The sequence below is a fragment of the Solea senegalensis genome, linkage group LG10 (genome assembly GCF_019176455.1).
Source record: "Solea senegalensis isolate Sse05_10M linkage group LG10, IFAPA_SoseM_1, whole genome shotgun sequence".
Lineage (NCBI taxonomy): Eukaryota > Metazoa > Chordata > Actinopteri > Pleuronectiformes > Soleidae > Solea > Solea senegalensis.
This window is the reverse complement of record NC_058030.1, coordinates 21,511,334-21,531,164: the sequence shown is the minus strand read 5'-3', so window position 1 is coordinate 21,531,164 and position 19,831 is coordinate 21,511,334. Positions and strand designations below refer to the sequence as shown.

The following is a 19,831-nucleotide window of genomic DNA, read 5'->3' as shown; positions in this document are numbered from 1 at the left end:
CCAACATCACAATAAAGAAGAAAGGTGATAAACACGTGATGGCTGTTGGTGCCTGTCGGGAAACTGCAGGTCTACGATTTTCATGGTTTACGGAGAATGACCTGAAAAACAGAAAATCATTTTCTGGTCAGACTGTTTCAAATTGATGGAAAAGCTACAGCATTGGACTGTATGTAAATTATGAAGGTATGTGGAAGAGCATAACACCTCCAGCTATGAAGCAGATGAACCACAGCAGCATAAGCCCATAACAGGTCCCAGACCTAGCTTGTGTGCCTAATAATATGGCCATTGAGTGTCGATATCATGAAATAATACGGAAAATGAGTTCTTTGGGTGACAGAACACACCTGTAAACGCACACACACCTGCTGCAGGTCAACGTTCTTTTACATTTAGTGTGTCCTGCTGTTCAGGAGTCTACAGACATATTATCCTACTCTGTGTGTGTGTGTGTGTGTGTGACCTGGGGGTCAGCAGGATCCTGACCAGCTGCCACCCAGATCCCAGCAGGGAGCCAAGACTGTAAAAAACACTGGAAATGTTGTGCTTCTCAGACCACACCAGGAGAAGTGGCCCAAAAATACTTTGTTGCTGCAAATACTGTATCTCTAAATGAAAGTTTATTGTCTGTCTGTTGACTGACCAACGGCTCACTTGTGACTTACTAAAGGCACCAGTAAGTGTAGTGTCAACTTTGACATTGAATGGATATGAAATGCAAGAGATTATTGCCTATGAAACAGGTGTAAAAGTGACGGATTTGGTTGTGACAGACATGGTTCATCTGAAATGGTGTCCCGTCATGTGAATACCTACAAATATTTCACCTTTTGGTTTGCGACAGTCCTGTAACACATTTAAAAGACACGGTAAAGACCACATACCATTTTAACACACATTAGGACTCCCAATTTATTGTTGCTTGGAAGAAAAGCTTCTCATGAAAATTGTACTGAAACTCACATTCCGCCACAAGCAAGGCCAGTCTTTCCCCAATTATTTGTACTCGTCACTTCAGTGGGAAGATGATTCAGACAGCTGCAGGGATTCTGTAAAGACGGCTGGAAATGAGACCGTACTGCGCTTTTAATGGATGTGATTATTTCATCAGAAGGTGGTGAAACACAGACATATGTACAGCAATTGGGGATTATAGTAATGGCACTCAATTCTCAGAGAGGATTATGAAGCGGCTGCTTTTTTTTGCCATCTTAAACATAAAAATAAGTCCTACGGAACAGGCATGTACTACTTACACAATTCTCTCCCAATACGGACCTCACCACAAAAACGTACAAGATGTACATTTAGGAAAAAAAAAGAAAAAAAAAGTGTTCTTAATTATTTGCAACATCTCAAAATTCATGCCTGATAACACTGGAAGACGAGATTATCTTGACTAATTTTCAGGAGTAAGATATTAATTGTATTAACGCAAACTAAGCAATGGATAAAAAGGCTTTAGGATGATTAGTTATGGTAGTTATGGTGCTGAGCGACACCGTCAATCATCTCCAACCACATCGGTGATCCACAAATATACAAACTGCATTCACTTTCCCCACTTTTTCCATTTATTTATTACAATTAGTTCAATGTTATCCATATTTTTTCCATGTGTCAGCTACTCCTTTTTCCCCCCATTTAAAACAAGTCCAGTATATGACATTCTTTAGAACCTGAAAAGTCCTGAAGGTGGCGTAGGAGGGGAGAGGGAGTGTGGGTGGGCGGGATATTTGAAAGCAGAGGATAGGTTTGGGAGAGGGAGGTAGTGATTTCCTCCCAGGAGCTTCTGCCATGTGAGAAGATTTTTACACAATCTAGGTGAAATAATTTTGTTTGTCTGCATTTGCGGTTTTCTCCTCTTCTTGCATTTTTGGGGCCACATCTTGCTATTTTCTCTCTATTCAAGGTCTTCAGCATCATCTCCTTGGTCTCCATCCATTAGCAAAGCGGCGTACTTACTGGCTGAGCTGAACTTCTGGGAAAAAAATACAAAAAACAAAAACAGGGCCCGTTCAGTAAATATGTCATTAAATACATAGAGTTTTGAGCATGAAATAAAGGCAAATATAAACACAAAATATCATCACAAATAAAGTGAATGACTTTTTTTGACACTGATTTGATTAAATTGTAGCAGCTACAGTGAATCGTTCTACACCTCCTTTTACTTCAGCTGGTCTATAAACATTTTAATTTAACATATTTTAAAATAACTGCTTTAAAATGTTCAGAAATGTTTAGAATAACTAAAATGCAATTTGTTTGTAATTTGCATAAAAAAAGAGACCTATTCAAGAATGCATGACACAGTGTGGTTTAAAATGTACCTTATTGACCTTACTCCTGGAGGAATTGTTCATAGCTTTATCGTCGACATGGTCAATAAAGTGGCTAAATACACTATTTGTTGTTCCCACACCTTGGGTGACTTGAAATTCAAGGACTTTTCAAGGACTTTCCTGGACTGATTCCCTCAAATTCAAGAATGTGCCAGCACAGCTTAAGATGGGAGGGCAATTTGTAAAAGGCAATTCAGCTGTGGGAACCCTGACTTGTGTGCGTTAGCTCAGGCCATCCCACCCTACAATACACAGTAAATCTGTGCTAAATGAACAGTTAAAACAATTAACCAAATTCAATTCCTTACATTAATTATTAAGAAAATCTAAATGCTGTTGCATCACATTGTTGTAATGTGATTTATAAACACAGTACAGCAGCCTGGCAGAGTTTAAGTAACACTGAAAGGGACAATTCAACTCTTTATACTTAACGGTTACCGTCAACAATGAAGGATTTAAACTTAACACAAATCAAAGTGCTACATTGACACATGTGGTGTGTCATTACAACACTGCAAAATGAACTGTGTTGAAGAAGGCAAAGGTGTGACCACATCAGGCCATTTGAGGTGCGACAAAAGTTAAACCAAAACCAAAGGTTGAACCAAAAGATAATTTAGCAAGACATCATAAGGGATTTGAATAAGTAGTTATGTTTTCTGCAATCTCTGTAACTGAAGAAAACCAGTTAAGAACTTACAGGAGTTGGGGATTCTTCGTACTTCTTTGGCTCTGGAGGTGGTCTGGACTCTCGCTCTCTTCTGCTGTCCTTTCTACAATCAGAATAAACACTAGGGTCAAAATTTATTGAAAGGATTAAACACTGGAAAGGTATCCCTTGCTGTGAATCCTCAAACCTGCACCAAGAAAAGAGACAAACGAAAGGAGTGCACATTATGCTAATTTCCATGTTCTGAAAATTGACATTGTGCTCAAGCAACTTTTTCCCAAAAAAACATTACTGATGTTTATGTCGCACTGCTGAGGTTTCCTGCACTACATAATGGGTTATAGAACCATTTGATATAAAATGGTAAATAATAAACACACCAGAATTCCTGGTGTCCTCGTATTGTCTTTTTCAATAACAGGACACCAGGAAATTCAGGCATCTCTTTAATAATGAGCATAGACCATGTCTGTCCAGATGCCCAGTGATTGTCCTCCTGTCTGTCTTGAGTAACCTGGAGCTGCTAGCTTTGGATGGCTGACCTGTCTGCCTCCTTTCTTCGGTCTCTGTTTGGCCCTTCTCCTCGGCCCCGCCCCGCTCCAGGCCCTGCAGGCCCCCCTCGTGCCCGTGGGGGCCCCCGGTCCCGACGCACACCGTCAGCCTTGTTCTCATCTTAAAGGAGAAGCCAGACAGTTGAGTGAAGGGAGGGTGATGGACTCTTTTTTTAAACAGTAGACTACACTCACAACACACTGCAGCATCAAAGCCACGGAGCTGGATTCAAAACGTGTTAGTCACTGATGTTGGGCCAAATCAAAAGGTGCACAACTGCATAAATTAAAGCCAAAACAAAAACACACCTCTCATATTTGATATTGGCTTTTCAAGTTCTGCCAAATGTTTCCAAAACAATCAGAAGCAAGACCAGTTCAGACAGCAATACAGATTAAGTCAGAATCACTGTGAATTTGCATATGGTGCCTATTTAGTAACACATATGTTCCTTTGATTATAACTTCAAAAGACAAATGCAAGATATTTTTCTCCCCCTTTTACACTCAGCTGCAAGATGATCCCATGACCTGCTCTAGTTAGACATGTTCTGTTCATTTGTTTTAAATATTGTTTCTCAACTGGCAGGTAACAGCTCTTCTCATCATGTGAGTGAAACGGTCTTGATGGAAAAACATTATTTCTATGATGAAATAATGCCAATTATTTTAATAATTATTATATAAATAGGGAATAACTTCCCTATTTAACTTTCCATCTACAGTGTGGAGTTCTCCCCATTTTTATGGATTGAAAACCCTGGATTTCTCCTGTCACCTGCTCGAGACCGCAAGTGTTTGAGACCATCTTTCATGCCAACATTTCTTGGCCAATGACCATGAAAAGTGTTTATACGAGTGTAATACTACGATGCAAATTCAACCACGTGCAGCCACACTTCACTGAAGCAAGTCCACAATCAAGAAAAAAAAGAAACAAGGACACTGTGTAGATTGTGGACAACAGTCCCAAAAGCAATTTTATATATGGGCAGTCAGATGTTTAAAAAAAAAAGACACTTTCAGATACAATCTACACAGGTTGAGTAGAGACCTTTTTAGGCTTGCATTGTAAAATGTAGATATAGCAGTACCAGTTCCGTGCGTCAAAACACTTTGATCCAAATTCATATATCTTGAAAAATATTGGATTGGATGCCAATAAACAAATGACTTGTTTATGCGCAAAACTTTGATCCCGTAATTTGTCACCATGCCAAATAACTGGTAGAATATTCCCACCCATTCAAAACATCATCATGATAGGATATATCGCTACAAATAATGAATTACCATCAGCTGTAATTTGGGATCAAACCTGATTTTTAAAAAGCTTTTATTTATTTTCTTTTACAATGTCACCATACCAAACATTGTTAGCTGTGGACATGCATGCTAATATGCTTATATTAGCTTTTAGCTCAAAATGCAGCCAGGCCCCAAAAACAAGCAGGGCCAATGAGAGCCAAGCCTGAAATGTCCAAGAATGGCCACCGTACAGAGAATATGCTGTTCTGATGAACATAATTTGGCCTTTTCACAAGTTTCAAAGTCTGCATGACTCCATATTTTTGCAGATAAATGGAAGTATGTTTTATGTATAGAATGTCTTCCTTCGTCAGTTTCCTTTGTTTTTGTTGACTCCTTTAATGACTACTGCCTCTTGGTTGTTCAAATGTATTCGTGGTCTACAGTGGGATTTGGTGAGGGTGAAATTCCATTGTGCCTAGTACTCATCATCAGTTGTCTTACCCTTTCCAGATCCTCTCTCATCTGCAGAACTTGAAGAGCTGAAGAGAAAGCAAAAATGATCAGAAAGAAGTACACAGCAAACATATTTATGTCATGTTACACACCTGTGGAGAAGCCTCCCCAATTTCGTTGTTTTTTACCCTGCATAATGACAAATAAAGGCTATTCTATTCTCATGAGTTTAACTTCTCTTTGAGCCTGTGACAATTCATTTCAGCTCTGAAAGGTGGGTTTGCTTAATGATCTGTGCATACAGTGCTTTTTTCCTTAAACTCTTTCTGTACAAAATTTACTAAAACGCTTCATAAGATGGAAAACATTCTCACCTGAGCTTGGGAGGACCTGAACCACCAGGGGAGACAGGAGAGACTGGAAGTCGTCCATCACCATCACTAGAGCCTGTGCTGACTGCACTTCTCTTGGCCCAGGCGTTCTCCTTGGGAGGAGGAGCAGGCATCACCTTCAGAGGCTCCTTGGAGGAGCTGGTGGAGGAGGGGCGTGAGGATGACACAGGAGAGACGGGTTCACCTTCTCTACCACTGAAAACCTCATTCTCTCCAGAGCGCTCTCCATCTCGACACCGAGATGCTGGAGGAAGAAAAATGGAACGTGAAGTTAAAGTAAGTGGAGTATTTAGGGACCGGCTGTAGGGTCAAAAGTGTTATCAGGATTAAAAAAACATTTCCAATCAGGACATTGTCAATTTTTTCTTCAATTGTTGGTGAAAGTGATGGTGATGAACCCAGAGAACTATCACAAAATACAGCAGTCATTGTTTGCTTTTAAAAGTAGTAGATGCCATATTTCCAAAAGAAAACTATGGAAATATATATCGAAATATCTCACCTCTTCCAGAAGAGCTTCCTTGCTGTGAGGACTCGCTTCCTGTGCGAGATCGCTCAGTATAAGTTTCCTCATTACGCCAGCTTGGGTCCCTGCAAACAAAGAAATTAATATGTGTATATCATAACTGATATACATTTAAAAAAATGCTCTTTGACTTAATAAATAACACAAAATAAATGTCCATCTATGTCAACCCCCTGACCTGTCTCGCATCTTTCGGTCAGGTGCTCGGCCTTTGTCCTCTTCCAGCTGCTTCTGCAGTTTCTCCTCCTCCTTCTTCAGCCTTTCCTCTACCTCCCTCTCCCTGGCTGCTGTATCAACAGGCTTGGCTCCACCAAATATGGATGAGGCCCTGCCACTGGAACTTGGAGGGGCAGCGGGAGAAGTCCCTCCTCCTCCTCCACCACCACCACCACCACCACCGCCGCCGCCGCCGCTGCTGCCACCACCGCTGCCGCCACCACCACCACCACCGCTGCTACCACCACCACCACTAGATTCCTCCTCCTTGGGTACACTACGAGGCTTTAGGTTCAACTTGGGTCTCTGCTGAGGAGCTAAAAAGTGAAGAAAGGATCATATTAAAATTTTATTTTCATCTATAAATATAATATAAAGCACTAACAATTGTACATGCAAATAAAAACACAAGACATTTATTCTTTGTTTATAAGTAATACAAACAAAAAAATAGTAATTATATCCTGACCACTCACCACCACCGCCTCCTCCTCCTCCTCCTCCTCCTCCTCCCACCCCTCCTCCTCTGTCGTCGCGCCTCTCCTCCCGTCTCTCGTACCGGTCCTCACGGTCGCCGTAACGATCCCTGTCGCCATAACGGTCACCACTACCCCGAGTGTCATCATAATCGCGGCGGAAGCCACTGCCAAAGGCACGACGACTACCTCCACCACCACGAGAATCATAACCTAGCAGGAAAACGGGGAGAGGGAAGAAAACTAGTGAGCAACAAAAAAAGAGGAACCTAAAACAAGAAAAAACAAAAATGAGCTGTAAATGGATAATAAAACTGTAGCTAAAAGGTCATGAGAACAATGATCTGATTTGCAAGGCAATGTTAAAAACAAGCATATCTTTCTTTTCTTCAGGAAAAAGTAGTACTTTTAGTTATATAGCACTTTGAAAACAAAGTTTACAAAATGCTTTGACAACAAATAAACAAAGCAAAACAGACTGAGCAAGGCAGCAAAGGCAAACAAACGGTAGAACTTAACTGATAGTCAGGCGACGTTGAAATTAAACAGATCAAAATTATTCATTTATTAGTGAATGTTTTCTTTCATTTGTGCGTCATTTCTCTCCACCCTGCATGCTCAACCAGCAGAGGGAACCCATCATCCAAAAACAAAACTATAACAAGACATAGTAAAAGTGCATAGAACCAATTGTGATGTGAGATGAAGCAGCCTTTGAGCTGCACCTTCACTAGGGCATAGCACTGTGACTGGGGTGGAGAACAGTGTGGAGACAGCCATGATGCTATTCCTTGTGGACCATTACTTTTCAAATAAATCCAATAGCAATAGAAAATAATAATAGTAATAAAAATCCTCTGCATCAAACACTGGATGTAAATTGCGTCAACTGGTGGAAAGCAAAGGCGTCACTTTAAGCTTGGTTGTCTGGGTAATATCTGTGTGTCCCACAAACTTTTGTGTCAATGTCTTTGACTTAGGAGGCTGATATAGAATTGTTAACCATTAAGTCCTTCCTCAGGCCATACCAACAATATGGCCATAACACTCACCCCCTTTGTCATAATCTCTGCGGTCGCGGTCAAAGTCTCTACGGTCGCGGTCATCGTATCGATCCCGGTAACGGTCTCTGCCTCCGTCATAGCGATCTCCGTCCCTCCGTGGCCCACGATCTGACTCGTAACGATCCCGTGATCCTGCAAGAATTCAACAAAAAAGATAATGAAGTTGTTCCACACACAAAATCAAAAACTGCTAACGCAAAATTAAGGGTTACAGTACAAAAAAAAACATGTTCTGACTCACTCTCTCCAAAGCCATCATCTCTCTTGGGAGGTCCATCATCGTCTGCACTTGGCCGAGCTCTCCAGTCACTGTCTGTCTTATCAGGACCCATGTCGGCCATCCGTCCACCCCTGTCTCGGCCTCCCATCATTCCACCGTCTCTCTCTAAAGCATAAAGCATAGAAGACCATTTTTTCAAGTATAGAAAATGAGGGTGCTTTTCCTTTTGCTTAATTACACTTGAAGCAAAGAAAGTCCTTGCAGTGACACACAAAACACATAGGTTAGCAGTGTACCTTTATCATTAGACTGGTCTGCGATATCCACTCGGATCCTTCGGTTTCCAAGATTCTGTTTGAATGAAAAGAGAAAGGGGACAATTAGTCAGTGACTCTCCTGATGGGCAATGAAGCATTCGATTTAATGAAGCTGCTATACTGCTACTTCCTTGCTGCATTGCTTCAACCTTGCTTAACCTATGTCATGTTACCCTTTTTTTTCTAAATGAAATTATTCAGCACTTAAAGTCATTATGAAATAAAAAATATATGTCTGAAAAGCAGCTTCAACTTAATATTCTTGGCATGGGTGTGTCAAACAAATGTTGTATTTTCAAAGGGTCTTGCCAGAAACATGGATTGCTTTACGGCACTACACACACGTCACCCAGCCAGGTAACGGCTATAGGATCAAGGCAGCAACAGCATTATTTTAGATGTTCATCATAGCAGAGCGGGCGAAAAAAAAAAGATGAGAAACCCATTGTCGGAGGAAGAGGAAAAAACTGTGTGACTGAGTGAGGGTGCCCACATATCAGGCTCCACGGATTGAGCATTATATGCATGGAACATTGCGTATCCTTTCTCTATATGCATGACTGTCTTCTGATATGCTTAAGTGGTTCGTTTAGAAATCTGTATCATTTCTATTGCACTGCACATACTGGTGCACTTGCTTATGCAGTTAATAGAAATAGAAAGACAGAACAGACAACAGGACAAAGACAGACAACAAAGGACTCCTGCCTTAGACAGGCAAAGACAATTCAAAATAAATGTCTCTTACACAAAAAAAATTGTATAGAATCAAATCGTTTTGAATTGTTACAACATAAAAAGCTTCTGGCCTGAATCGTATCATAGTCCTTATATCTAGATACACGTTGAATCTTCCTTGAAGGGAGAAGTAAAGACATGACACCCAATTTTTTCATCATCATCTCACCTCCTCGTTGAGACTAAGGGCCCTTAAGAGAGAATCCACATCGTCAAATTCAGCATAGCCAAAGCCCTTCAGCCTCTCTGGGTTACTGGGCTCACGAGGCAGACGCACTGCACTGATCTGGAAATGAAGACAATGCCACATGAAAATCACACAAGATACGAAGAGCAGTATGCAATTAAACACGGACAAAGAGGTTAACATTTGAATGTTCTATTTCTTATCTAACCCTAAATAAAAGGTATTATGATGAGGACACTGGTATTCAGTTTAAACATGTCTTGAGTACTTGTGTGATTGCAACCATTTTAGGCAATGAATACTACTCAGCTATGCCCGATGATCTACAGGCAGGAACCAAAATGGATTTTAAATGACAAAGTGATATTAAAAAAAAAAGGTAAACATCCATGTTGACATTCTATGAAACCTTTGCTGTAACTGAAATTGGACACTGACAAGCTTTTTTTCAGTTGTACATTTTTCACCAGCATTCCTGACTATACGAGGAAACAGGTAAAATACAACAAACAGGCTGAGCAACATTAGGGCATTTCTTGAAGACGGTTCTATTGATACAGCAAAAGGAAGTTTGACATGTGTTGTCCTGTTCTTTATTGTTGAAAAATATGATTTAAATTATAATTGTAATTAGATAAAAACTCAAGAGTTGACACGTCCTGTGAAGTACAAATGAAACAGTCTCTCATAATTTTTCATGGATGCTCTGCCACCACCCCACACTGAATGTGCTTGGTAAACCTACTGCCAAGCCGCGGAAGAAGTCTTTGATTGATTCTTCAGAGACTTCATAGGGCAGGTTGCCAAGGAAGGCTGTGTACGGTGGACTGCGGGGCAGTCGAGACCGGTCAACATTGGGCTCACGGGCCGAGCGAGGTGCTGTGGGCAGGATGGAGCGGTCAATGGGCGGCGCCCGGAACGAGTCCTCCTCCGTGTGCCACGAAGTTGAGACTGGAGAGATAAACATGGATACACATAAGGCATGCCTAAATTATTTTCATTACTGGTTAGTCAGACAACAGTTTCACACTGAACAGCTGTCTAAATTGCCTGAAATGTGAAAGCAAGCACAGCCGAGAGGGTCTAGTGTCAAAACTGAAGTCTTGGCAGGTTTGCAAAAACGTGTATCAAAAATTGCAAAAACAACATAACATTTTAGAGCTACAACTATTAATGAATAAATTATTAAGCCATTACGAAATCAAATGAACCCAAAAATATATACATATAAATATAAATATATATATATATATATATATATATATATTTTTTTTTTTAATAAAATGGAAACAAGTATTAATAGCTTTTTAAATGTAGTTTTTAACCATATTCTTTCTATAACAGTAATCTAAGTTTATTTGGGAAATATTTGAGAATGTCATCACTTTGAGGTTTGGAAAAAAAAAAGACTATTACATTTTATGTAATAGGCTGAAAGCACACACACATACACACACACACATAATATATATACCCAAACAGTACAAAAGGACAAAAAAAGGACATCTGATAAAAAAAACACAATTTTTACGGTTGATAAATGACTGATATCTTAGGGCGACAATCTACAAACTCCAACTGCCATTTACATCCCAAAACTGTCCAGAGGGTTAGGCAATTCCTCTCAACACACAGAGTTAGCAGTTTATATGTAAACTTAGGAAGCTCCAGTGTGGGCCAAAAGTCACAAGTAAATCTGACAGAAAAGGATGTACACGCACATTGAAAAGCAGTACCACAACATGATTATAAAGCAAGAGCAACATTATTAGTTAATGAACTTCACAATTTAAGTATGAGTTTTCACAGCAAACTAAAGTGACTCTGGACAGAAATAAACACCAGGGTTGACAAATCTAAAATGTAATAGTGGTGTTCAGCTGTCGCTGCTACAAATAATTTGTTTATTTCATTGCAAACTCACCATCTCCATCCAGGTCGTCAGTCTCATCAGCCCAGCTAGTAGACTTTGCTGGGTAGCTGGGGGGAGCTGGACCACTGCTTTTACTGTCCTCTGCCAAGAAGTCAGTTAGGGTGAGGGTCTTCCCCTTCTTATTCTTCTTCTTAGCTGGAGGTGTACATATAATACATAGTGAGTCATTATTTTATATATAACTAGACATAAAAGGACACATAAGCTTAACAAAAGATGCAGGTGTTACTGTAGGCATGTAAATACTGCATTAGATAGCATTTACAACAGTTTGTAGTAAAAACCCATCAACATATTAGACAGGAACTCTAGGATTCATTATTTCAGATACCAACACAAAGACAGTTTGAGTTTAAAATAAAGACGTGTGGCCACTTTGCATCAAGGACCATACACCACAATGTGTAAGGGTAAGCAGAGTGACATGTCCAGCCAAGCCAGATAAGACAACAACACTGAGTGATTACACACTTGGATTTTTCTGTTGGAAAGTAAACACAAAGGAGTGGTCTGTCTGTCTGTCTCAACTGTCACTGAGTACTTAGAAATGGCTCTTCAAGAGTCAGTTTTAATATAGTCAGAGTTTAAAGCTCCATGTTTCAAGGACAGTACCCTGGAGTTCAAAATCACTGACGAATGAGTGCAGAACATTCCTCAATGTGTCCTGTCTGAACTGAACAGTTGTTTGTGGGCTCCAAACACAGCTCATAGAGGCTCTAGTTTGTTTTGGTCTGAGGTAGAAAACAGGAGTGACAAAGCAGGATGTAAGCTTTATTGTGAAAAATCCAGCTGTCAGGGTTTTTTTCTTCTTTTTTTTTTATAAACACACATTCTCACAAAAGTACACAAACAGAAAACAGACCAAACACCTCCCTTCTCTCCCTTCATGAGCATATGCAAAGTCATTGCTTCCATATTCTGCATAAGCTCAAGTGAGAACAGAGGGTAGAGGCAGATCTGTCTCATGTCCAGTACATTGAATAAAATGTCTATCCAACCACTTAACTGTTTTGTGCCCTACTCGATTAACATTTTACACTATCTATGTTCCGCTACAGCCAGTGTTGATGCATTTTCCATTGTAATTTTTTATATTTTGCGCAATTCATCGGAACAGTGCAATACAATGCCATATGCAAATTTATATTTTTAACTGTACTAATCATACTACTTTTGTCATGTTTTTATATTAAGTGTGCAATATAAAGCTCTTAAAATGGCTAACTAGCTGGCCTTAACTGCCCGTGTGTTTCACCACAGTCATTAACACACTGCTGTAGTCTCAATTAGCACTTAATACTAAGAAACTTCCAACTTTTGACCAGACTGACAAAGGCTTATGTTACAAATGCATCGCTACTTTGCTAGCAGTTAAGGTTAGGTTAGAGGTGACTAAATGGAAGCCTGCAATCCATATGATAAAACACCGATCATTCACACATTTTGACGTCACGTTAGTATTTTTAACTTCAGCAGATTTCATACACACTGTAAATCACAATGTACTGACAATTCACACAATCACTTCTGTGAATTACAATGAGTCTTTGGTCAATTTCACATGGTAGGTTCTTGAAAGAGAAAACTAAACAGACTGCATTTTTAATCAAGATTTTTTATGGGAAGGGAAATAAATGTAAACAATTTCTTAATATAATTCCCAATGTACAAAACGCTTTACTTTAAATGGTTAGGTTTATTTGTTACTTGACAAGGGGAAAAAATGCATTAAAAATGACAAAAACACAATATCACTCCATTTAGACAACTGTTGACAACACACAGTTGCTGCTGAACATTTAAGTATGTATTGCATTGAAACATGCAGTTAACCCAAGGCATAAGTGAACTAAGCAGCTGCAACAGTGTGAAAAAACCACACTTAAGAAATCTAGATATCTAAATAGTTATTTGGCTTTATTTTGGAGTTGCCGCTTGCATATTAAGTGTACATCTGTTCTATGTTTTAAAAACTAAAGGCATTGAACCGTTTACTTGTTTGATCCAAGTTCAGTATCACCACACTCAGTGCTTCGCTTGAAATACATAACATTATTACATGCACATAAGTGCAAATAAATACAAAGACATTTTAGAGATTCTACTGGTTAAAAAAACAGGAGTGACACTGGTTTGGCATAAATTACAGAACTATAATTAACACAATTAAAATGTTAAACTGGGATCAATAACAGTCAAACACCAGCTATTCTGAGGTGGTGGGGGGGAGGGTCCCCAAATCAAATTCAGCTAAGGGCCCCATAAAGGCTTGAGCAGACCCTGGAATCATAACATGACTAATATGACATTGCGACGTTCACGACATTTGTATAGTTGGTTTTAACCATCTGGACCACCCTGAATAATAACTGAATGGCCAACTGTTCGACTAAACCACACAGTTCTCTTGTTGTGTAAGCAAGTCGCTTTTGTCTTGCTGCAGTCAGTAAAGGACTGCTGACGGAGGGAAGTGTCCCTGCTTAGCTGGCTAGGTTTAAGGGCCTAGTGCGAGTCGCAGCGCCGGAATCAAGTGCGCCATAACCAGAGTGAGACAGGGGCGGTGGAAAGGGAAGACTAGAAGTTGTGAATCTGGCAAACAAAGTGTTTAGGATGCGACCCAAAAGACCCAGCTGCTACATTTCATCTTACGCCACCACCGGAGAGCCAAGCTGCACACGTGGGGGAGCCTGCTCGGGCAGCCCGGACTCCTCGGCTCAACCCCTCCTCCACGAAACGCGCTTGCGCCCGGCGCTACCGATCTGCTCTGAGCGCCACGGCGAGTTCCGCTATGGACATACAATGTGCCAGCTCTGCACGCAGTTACAAATGTTCCACAGCATGTCGCACACAGCCAAATCAAACTATTATCGCATGAAACCAGAGTCAGACAACATTATGACGACAGTAGCATGTTCATAATAACTAAATAGCTAAGTATTATGTGGGTTGAAACGTTCCCCGTGTGTGCTAACCGTCTCGTTCATTCGCCTTTCTCCAGCAGCCACATTTACGGAGCCAAAACAACAAGCAAACACATTTCTATGCGCAGGACAGCGACGCGAATCGATACGTGGACAACTTATTAATCCCTAAACGAACTGTGTTGCACTACATCGACGTAGAAACGACTGAAAATACCACCCAACCGACCCAGCTCCCTCACCCACATAAACCTCACCTGACGCCGCCATGTTGAAGAGCGAGTTCCTAGTAGTGCCCGGATGTAAGCGTCAGAGGTTTATCATCGGGAGCGCGCATCGTGAACGACGTGACTGTCTGATCCCCTCCCTTGTTTACTGACCCACATCTCCTCTGCTACAGTGACGACACCTACAGTATGGCAGGCAATTATAACATTAAATATCTAGTCTAGATATGTAATATCTATATAAAAGCTATGCAAAATTCTGTTCTTCCTGGTGAAAACGATGAATTTCAGATATTAAGATTTTTTTTCACTCCACAACTGTCATTCCTCACATTCCAAAACCTTATTTTTACCAGGACAAATGGAAACACCTTTTCAAATCATATGTATTAGGTTGGTCATTACAAATATTTCATTAATTTTACAAAATATATTTTGACTATCCGTAATTCCATTTTGAGGTATCTACAATTCCCCTGGATTTATGACTGGTAAGAATTTAACTATATACATTTCAAAATGGAAACATAAATAATCACAATTGCTAAGAAGGAATTCATTCAAATTGATTGATGAGACATCTGTTGACATCTAAAATGACAAAATGAGAAAAAATTACAGATATCTGTTAAATGAATGCTAAAACGGCGGGCTATCTACCGATCAATCAAAACATTAAAAATAGTTACCATTTTTCATGTTGGCTGAACATACAGATACAGTATCATTTACGTTTATTGAAATAAATACACATATCAAATTAAATTTAGTGTAAAAGAAAAAGAAAATAACTGAATATAGTTAAATAAAATATCTTTTGTAGTGAGCTGGTGACATGTCAATATCACAAACACACCAAAGGCAACCACGTTTTACAAAATCACATTTTAGATGTAGTTCAAGTTACAAGGACACAAATTAATTATTGTGTTATGTGGAAATGCACGCATTGTCAGTGACATTAACTACATGTCCTAGTGCGACTCACTCTAGGCTCTCTCTATACATATATATATATATATATACTAACTTCTGTTAAGTGACACTGACAATAACAACTCCAGTGCCCCCTTGTGGCTGTCATAAACTCTGACTCTTAAAGTCATTCAAAAATAATTGAAAGCTTCTCTGTGTCTAACTATGAACTTGAGAGGTGATTTTACAGACATTTTTATTTCATAAGGAGGCAGGACTGACCTCAGAACTGAATGTTGACTTGCACTGATTAAGATTGTTTTTATACATTTACAAAAGTAAATGTAAAGTAAATTCATTTCATTAAATTATGTGAATGACTTTCTCTATGTCAAGAACCAGCCTGAGACACAAAATGCTCTTAAAATAAAATCTATGGTGGCGTAAGTTTACAGCCTATAACTTGTAAAAGCTGAAATGTGTGTGACTTTGTAAACTACTCCATGCACCAAAGTCCTTAGAGAAAATCAACATTTTTAGCTTACACTGATACATGGGTTAGGGTTACTTCCAATTAGTTTGGTAAGTTTACGTCACTTCAGTAAATCAGAATGATGAATTTCAAACACCAAATCCCAAAATGCACATTTGAACTTACTGACAAAGCAGCAGTGGACCAACGACTCCTGGGTGCTGTGATGTAAAATCACTGACATGGTGGCAATCCAAAATCCAGTCAGGTCTTCTTTGAATCCAAGTTGATGGTTATTAAAAGATTTACTCAAGAATGGAATGACGCTGTTCTAAACTCTTCCTGTCTGTGGCGCCTTGTACTGCACTTGAGCTGCCCTACTGATGGATGGAGTCTCTGGAGGGACATCTGAGGAAACGAGAACAGAAATGCTGAGGATGATTTTATGACAGTGTTTGTGTTACTCTTTTGCAAATTCAATTTCACGTTCACATTGTGCCTAACAAACAACTGCATCAAGAACCTGAGACACAGAGGCTTGCTTTAACTGTAAACATAGCTGCCAACAAGGAAAAAAATATTTTTTGCAAATTTATAAGACTCAATGTGAAATAAGATCAAATGTGAACCCACACATATTCTCTCTCTATTTGGCACAAATGGTCTTTAGGCATGTTCGTTTAGCGATATATCTGTCACATTTCTATCTATATGTCTTGCAATTCTTATCCACACAACGTCACAGTCGGCACTGCACACACCTGCCGGGGAAAGGATTTCTGCCGTCAGTGACTTTAGATCCAAATCTCAGAAGCTTTTAAACACTTTCAGCATGTAGAAGAAGCTAGTTTAGTTAAATCTCTTGCTTTCTATCCCTTCAGAATCAGTAATTATTCACTACTACCTTTTCTGTGTTCAAAGTCAAACTCTTTCCTTTGATGGCTTTGGATCCAAATCTCAGCTTTTATGCACTGTCTCAAGAACAGTGACACAAACTGTTCACACAACTGTAATTTCATTTTTGATAGTATAAAGCAGTAAACAATGGTTGGATGGGTGGAATGGTATCACTACTATAAAATCTAAAAGAAAATGTATCTATGACAGCAATTTGTCTCCATTCAGTTATCCACGTGAATCTGTGGATAACACGTGGGATCTGTTGCATTTCTACCAATATCGCTCACATTTGTCGTCCAAACACCACCAAGGTTGGCACTGCACACATTAGCGCCCTTATGAAGCCAGCTGCCAAGTTTGAAGCCTGTTGAGTTGAGCGTTATGCAATTAACCAACAGACAGGTAGAAGGACAGACGGACAGATATTCCTCCTTGAATTAAAAGAGATCTCATTGCTCATGCTACTGCACCAGTCTATAGAGAAAATCTGCACTGTTAGCAGGTGGGTCTACTGCTGCCTTGTTTTGTAAGTTTATGTCAATCCAAAGGGATTTCAAACTGCAAACTCCCAAAATAAAAACAGAGCGGATTTTCTCTATACACCTTGGTGTGGAAGAGTGAACAGTTTAAAGGGTGAAACAAACTTCATTATCCAGCCAGTAAAGATTATCTGACAACAGGATAAAGCAATGACTTGAGCAGCCAAAGTTTTTATAAAGTGAGCCTCTCGTTTAGTGGCTAAATCAGTTTGTCCAGTTGTCCTCTTTGGCAGCCATGTAAGCAGTGAGAGTGAGCTTTGAAACTAAACTGATTGATTGGGGTAAATGCTAGGCAGACCAGCAGCAGTAACAGGCTGACTGTGTTGCCTAGCGACAGCAATACACTATATGCAGGCTGCTTTGAGGAAATACTGTATTTCATTAACATGTGCATTATCAAAAATGTAGAAAGGTTTGAATAAAATGTGTACTATTTAAGAAACCTTAAAACTAGTACATCAACCTTTAATTATAAATGATAAACAAATTATTAGCGATCAGCTACACATTTAAATAAAAACATATGGCTAAATATGGCAGTGATGAGGTGACAATAGGAGGTGTCCTTTGATACGTCATCATGTCCTTTTATACGTCATTGACTGGGACTATATAACACCAGTGCTGGCACTTGGCTCAAATCAGCATCCATCCAGGCACCTGACAACCACATCAACAAAGCAGAAAACAGCCTCACTCTAAAGACGCCTTCAACAAGTCTCTTGAGCAGAAATGGAGCACAGAGATCATGAAACCTCTACCCTCCTCAACGGACTGGATGACATCCAGAGACTGAGAGAGGAGAACGCTGCTCTGAAGGAGCAACTGGCTCGGCTGCAGGAATCTGAGAAACAGCTCCAGATGAACCTCAAAAGAGAGGTGAAAAAGAGACGGGCTCGTGCCAGGGCCAGAGAGATGGGCATGAATATGAAGAAAAGCATGGCATCAAGGTTGAACATCTGGAGGAAAAAGGTGGAAAAGCTCAAGACAGAGATGCATGCAAACAAAGAGCGGTGGCAAGAGTGTGAGAAAGAGTTGCGCCTGGCAGAAACAAGGGCAAACAACAAGGCTTGCCAACTCCACAATCAGCTCCTGGCTTATAAAAGGGAGACAAAAAGGAAGGAAAATCACAGTCCATCCTTGCGAAGAAGACCACAACGTTTGAGACTGTAGAGGCCAGGTGAAAGAGAACAGTGAATGCCAGCATGGAGAAGGGGTGAGAACAGTTGGAGCAGGGGAAACGGAGAGTTGGGTGAAATACTGCAGACAAACAAAGAGCTTCAATTGTTGAAGGGGGAGAGAGACAGAACATGCCCTCCTATGAACTTATACCCTTTATCCCCCTCCTACCCCATAACCACCTGAACATGTAAGTAATTACATGATAATATATTAAAATGAATGAATTACATATCTCTCTGTATGTTGATTTCTGACATTTTTGAGTCATGTGATTGACAGATTAAACACACTGATTGGTTTTACACCATAACATTTTAAATGTAGAATCATGCTAATGTTATTCCTCATCCTAACAATACTACTACTACTACTACTGCTACTGCTACTACTACTACTACTACTACTAATAATAATAAAAACAATAAATGATAAAAAGATGGTGGATGAAGAAACCCAAGGCAGAAGACCACCCCAGGTGCCAGTCTGCTGCTTTATTGTGAGTTATATGTACCTAATATAGTGGCTGGTGTGTGTATATTGTTATATTAACAAAGCACAGTGGTTAAGGCCATGCAATTGAATTATTAATCAAAATAATAATTTAGAATAAACATGAGACTGACATGTGCCTCAGGTGATCTGCTCATATTTAAAGATTAATATGTATTTTAAAACACCGCAGCACAAGAGTAATGACTGTGGGTGACATTATCACATACAGACCAATGTCAGCTACAGTTGAAATCACATTCAGTTCAGGTTACAAGAACACAAATGTGTTATTGTCTTATGCAGAAATGCACAAGTTATCAGTACAAGTACCTGTCCTAATAACAATATTATAACAACAATAACGAGATATTATCACAGGATTCAACAGCCAAACTTCACATTTGACCTATGACTTGTCCACAGCATCAGAAAATAATACTCCAGTGACCCCTGGTGGCTGTTCTGAACTCCGATGCTTTAAAGTCAGTCAAAAAGAAACTAGTTGGGAGAGTTGGTTTGCAGTAGGATCAGCTCACCTGAGGCAGATGTTAATACCAGTTAACAGATCTAACAAAATCCTGCATGTGTAATATTGCACCTTTGACCATATTGACTTGATTTACTAAAATTCTAACACATAACACATGTGGAATTGTAAAAGATAAACATCCTGAAGGTGCTGACATTATGTAATTTGTCATTTACTTTTTTAGGAGAGGTTCTGTCAACAGAAGTCTTACGTAACTGACAAAACAAATCATGATAATTTCTCTACAACAACTAATCACAAAAAAATGCACATTTCTTACATTATGTAACGAAGCACAAGAGTCATGGC

The 19,831-nt window shown here is 39.7% G+C and overlaps 1 protein-coding gene across 2 annotated transcripts; it reads right to left on the bottom strand.

The window, feature by feature from the left end:
- Positions 1–884: 884 nt before the first annotated feature.
- On the bottom strand, positions 885–14,589 carry eif4ba (eukaryotic translation initiation factor 4Ba). Of its 2 annotated transcripts, XM_044035565.1 has the most exons (15): positions 14,524–14,589; positions 11,337–11,480; positions 10,158–10,363; positions 9,395–9,511; positions 8,467–8,521; positions 8,192–8,335; positions 7,939–8,082; positions 6,887–7,099; positions 6,373–6,727; positions 6,171–6,259; positions 5,651–5,912; positions 5,325–5,362; positions 3,564–3,693; positions 3,052–3,124; positions 885–1,984 (listed from the first exon to the last, which is right to left on the bottom strand). In XM_044035565.1, exons 1-15 carry the CDS (start codon positions 14,534–14,536, stop codon positions 1,907–1,909), a joined length of 2,061 nt encoding a protein of 686 aa, XP_043891500.1. In that variant the 5' UTR covers positions 14,537–14,589; the 3' UTR covers positions 885–1,906. The 2 variants fall into 2 exon arrangements, with proteins under 2 accessions (XP_043891500.1, XP_043891501.1); XM_044035566.1 differs by lacking the exon at positions 3,564–3,693 and having other exon boundaries at positions 14,524–14,588.
- Between the last annotated feature and the right edge of the window lie 5,242 nt (positions 14,590–19,831).

What these genes read in the sequence shown, in the direction of transcription:
- eif4ba (XM_044035565.1), bottom strand. An exon ending in TGACGACCTGGATGGAGATG is followed by an intron (nt 10,364 to 11,336) that starts GTGAGTTTGCAA and finishes TTATCTCTCCAG; the next exon opens with TCTCAACTTCGTGGCACACG. An exon ending in AGACCAGTCTAATGATAAAG is followed by an intron (nt 8,336 to 8,466) that starts GTACACTGCTAA and finishes TTTATGCTTTAG; the next exon opens with AGAGAGACGGTGGAATGATG.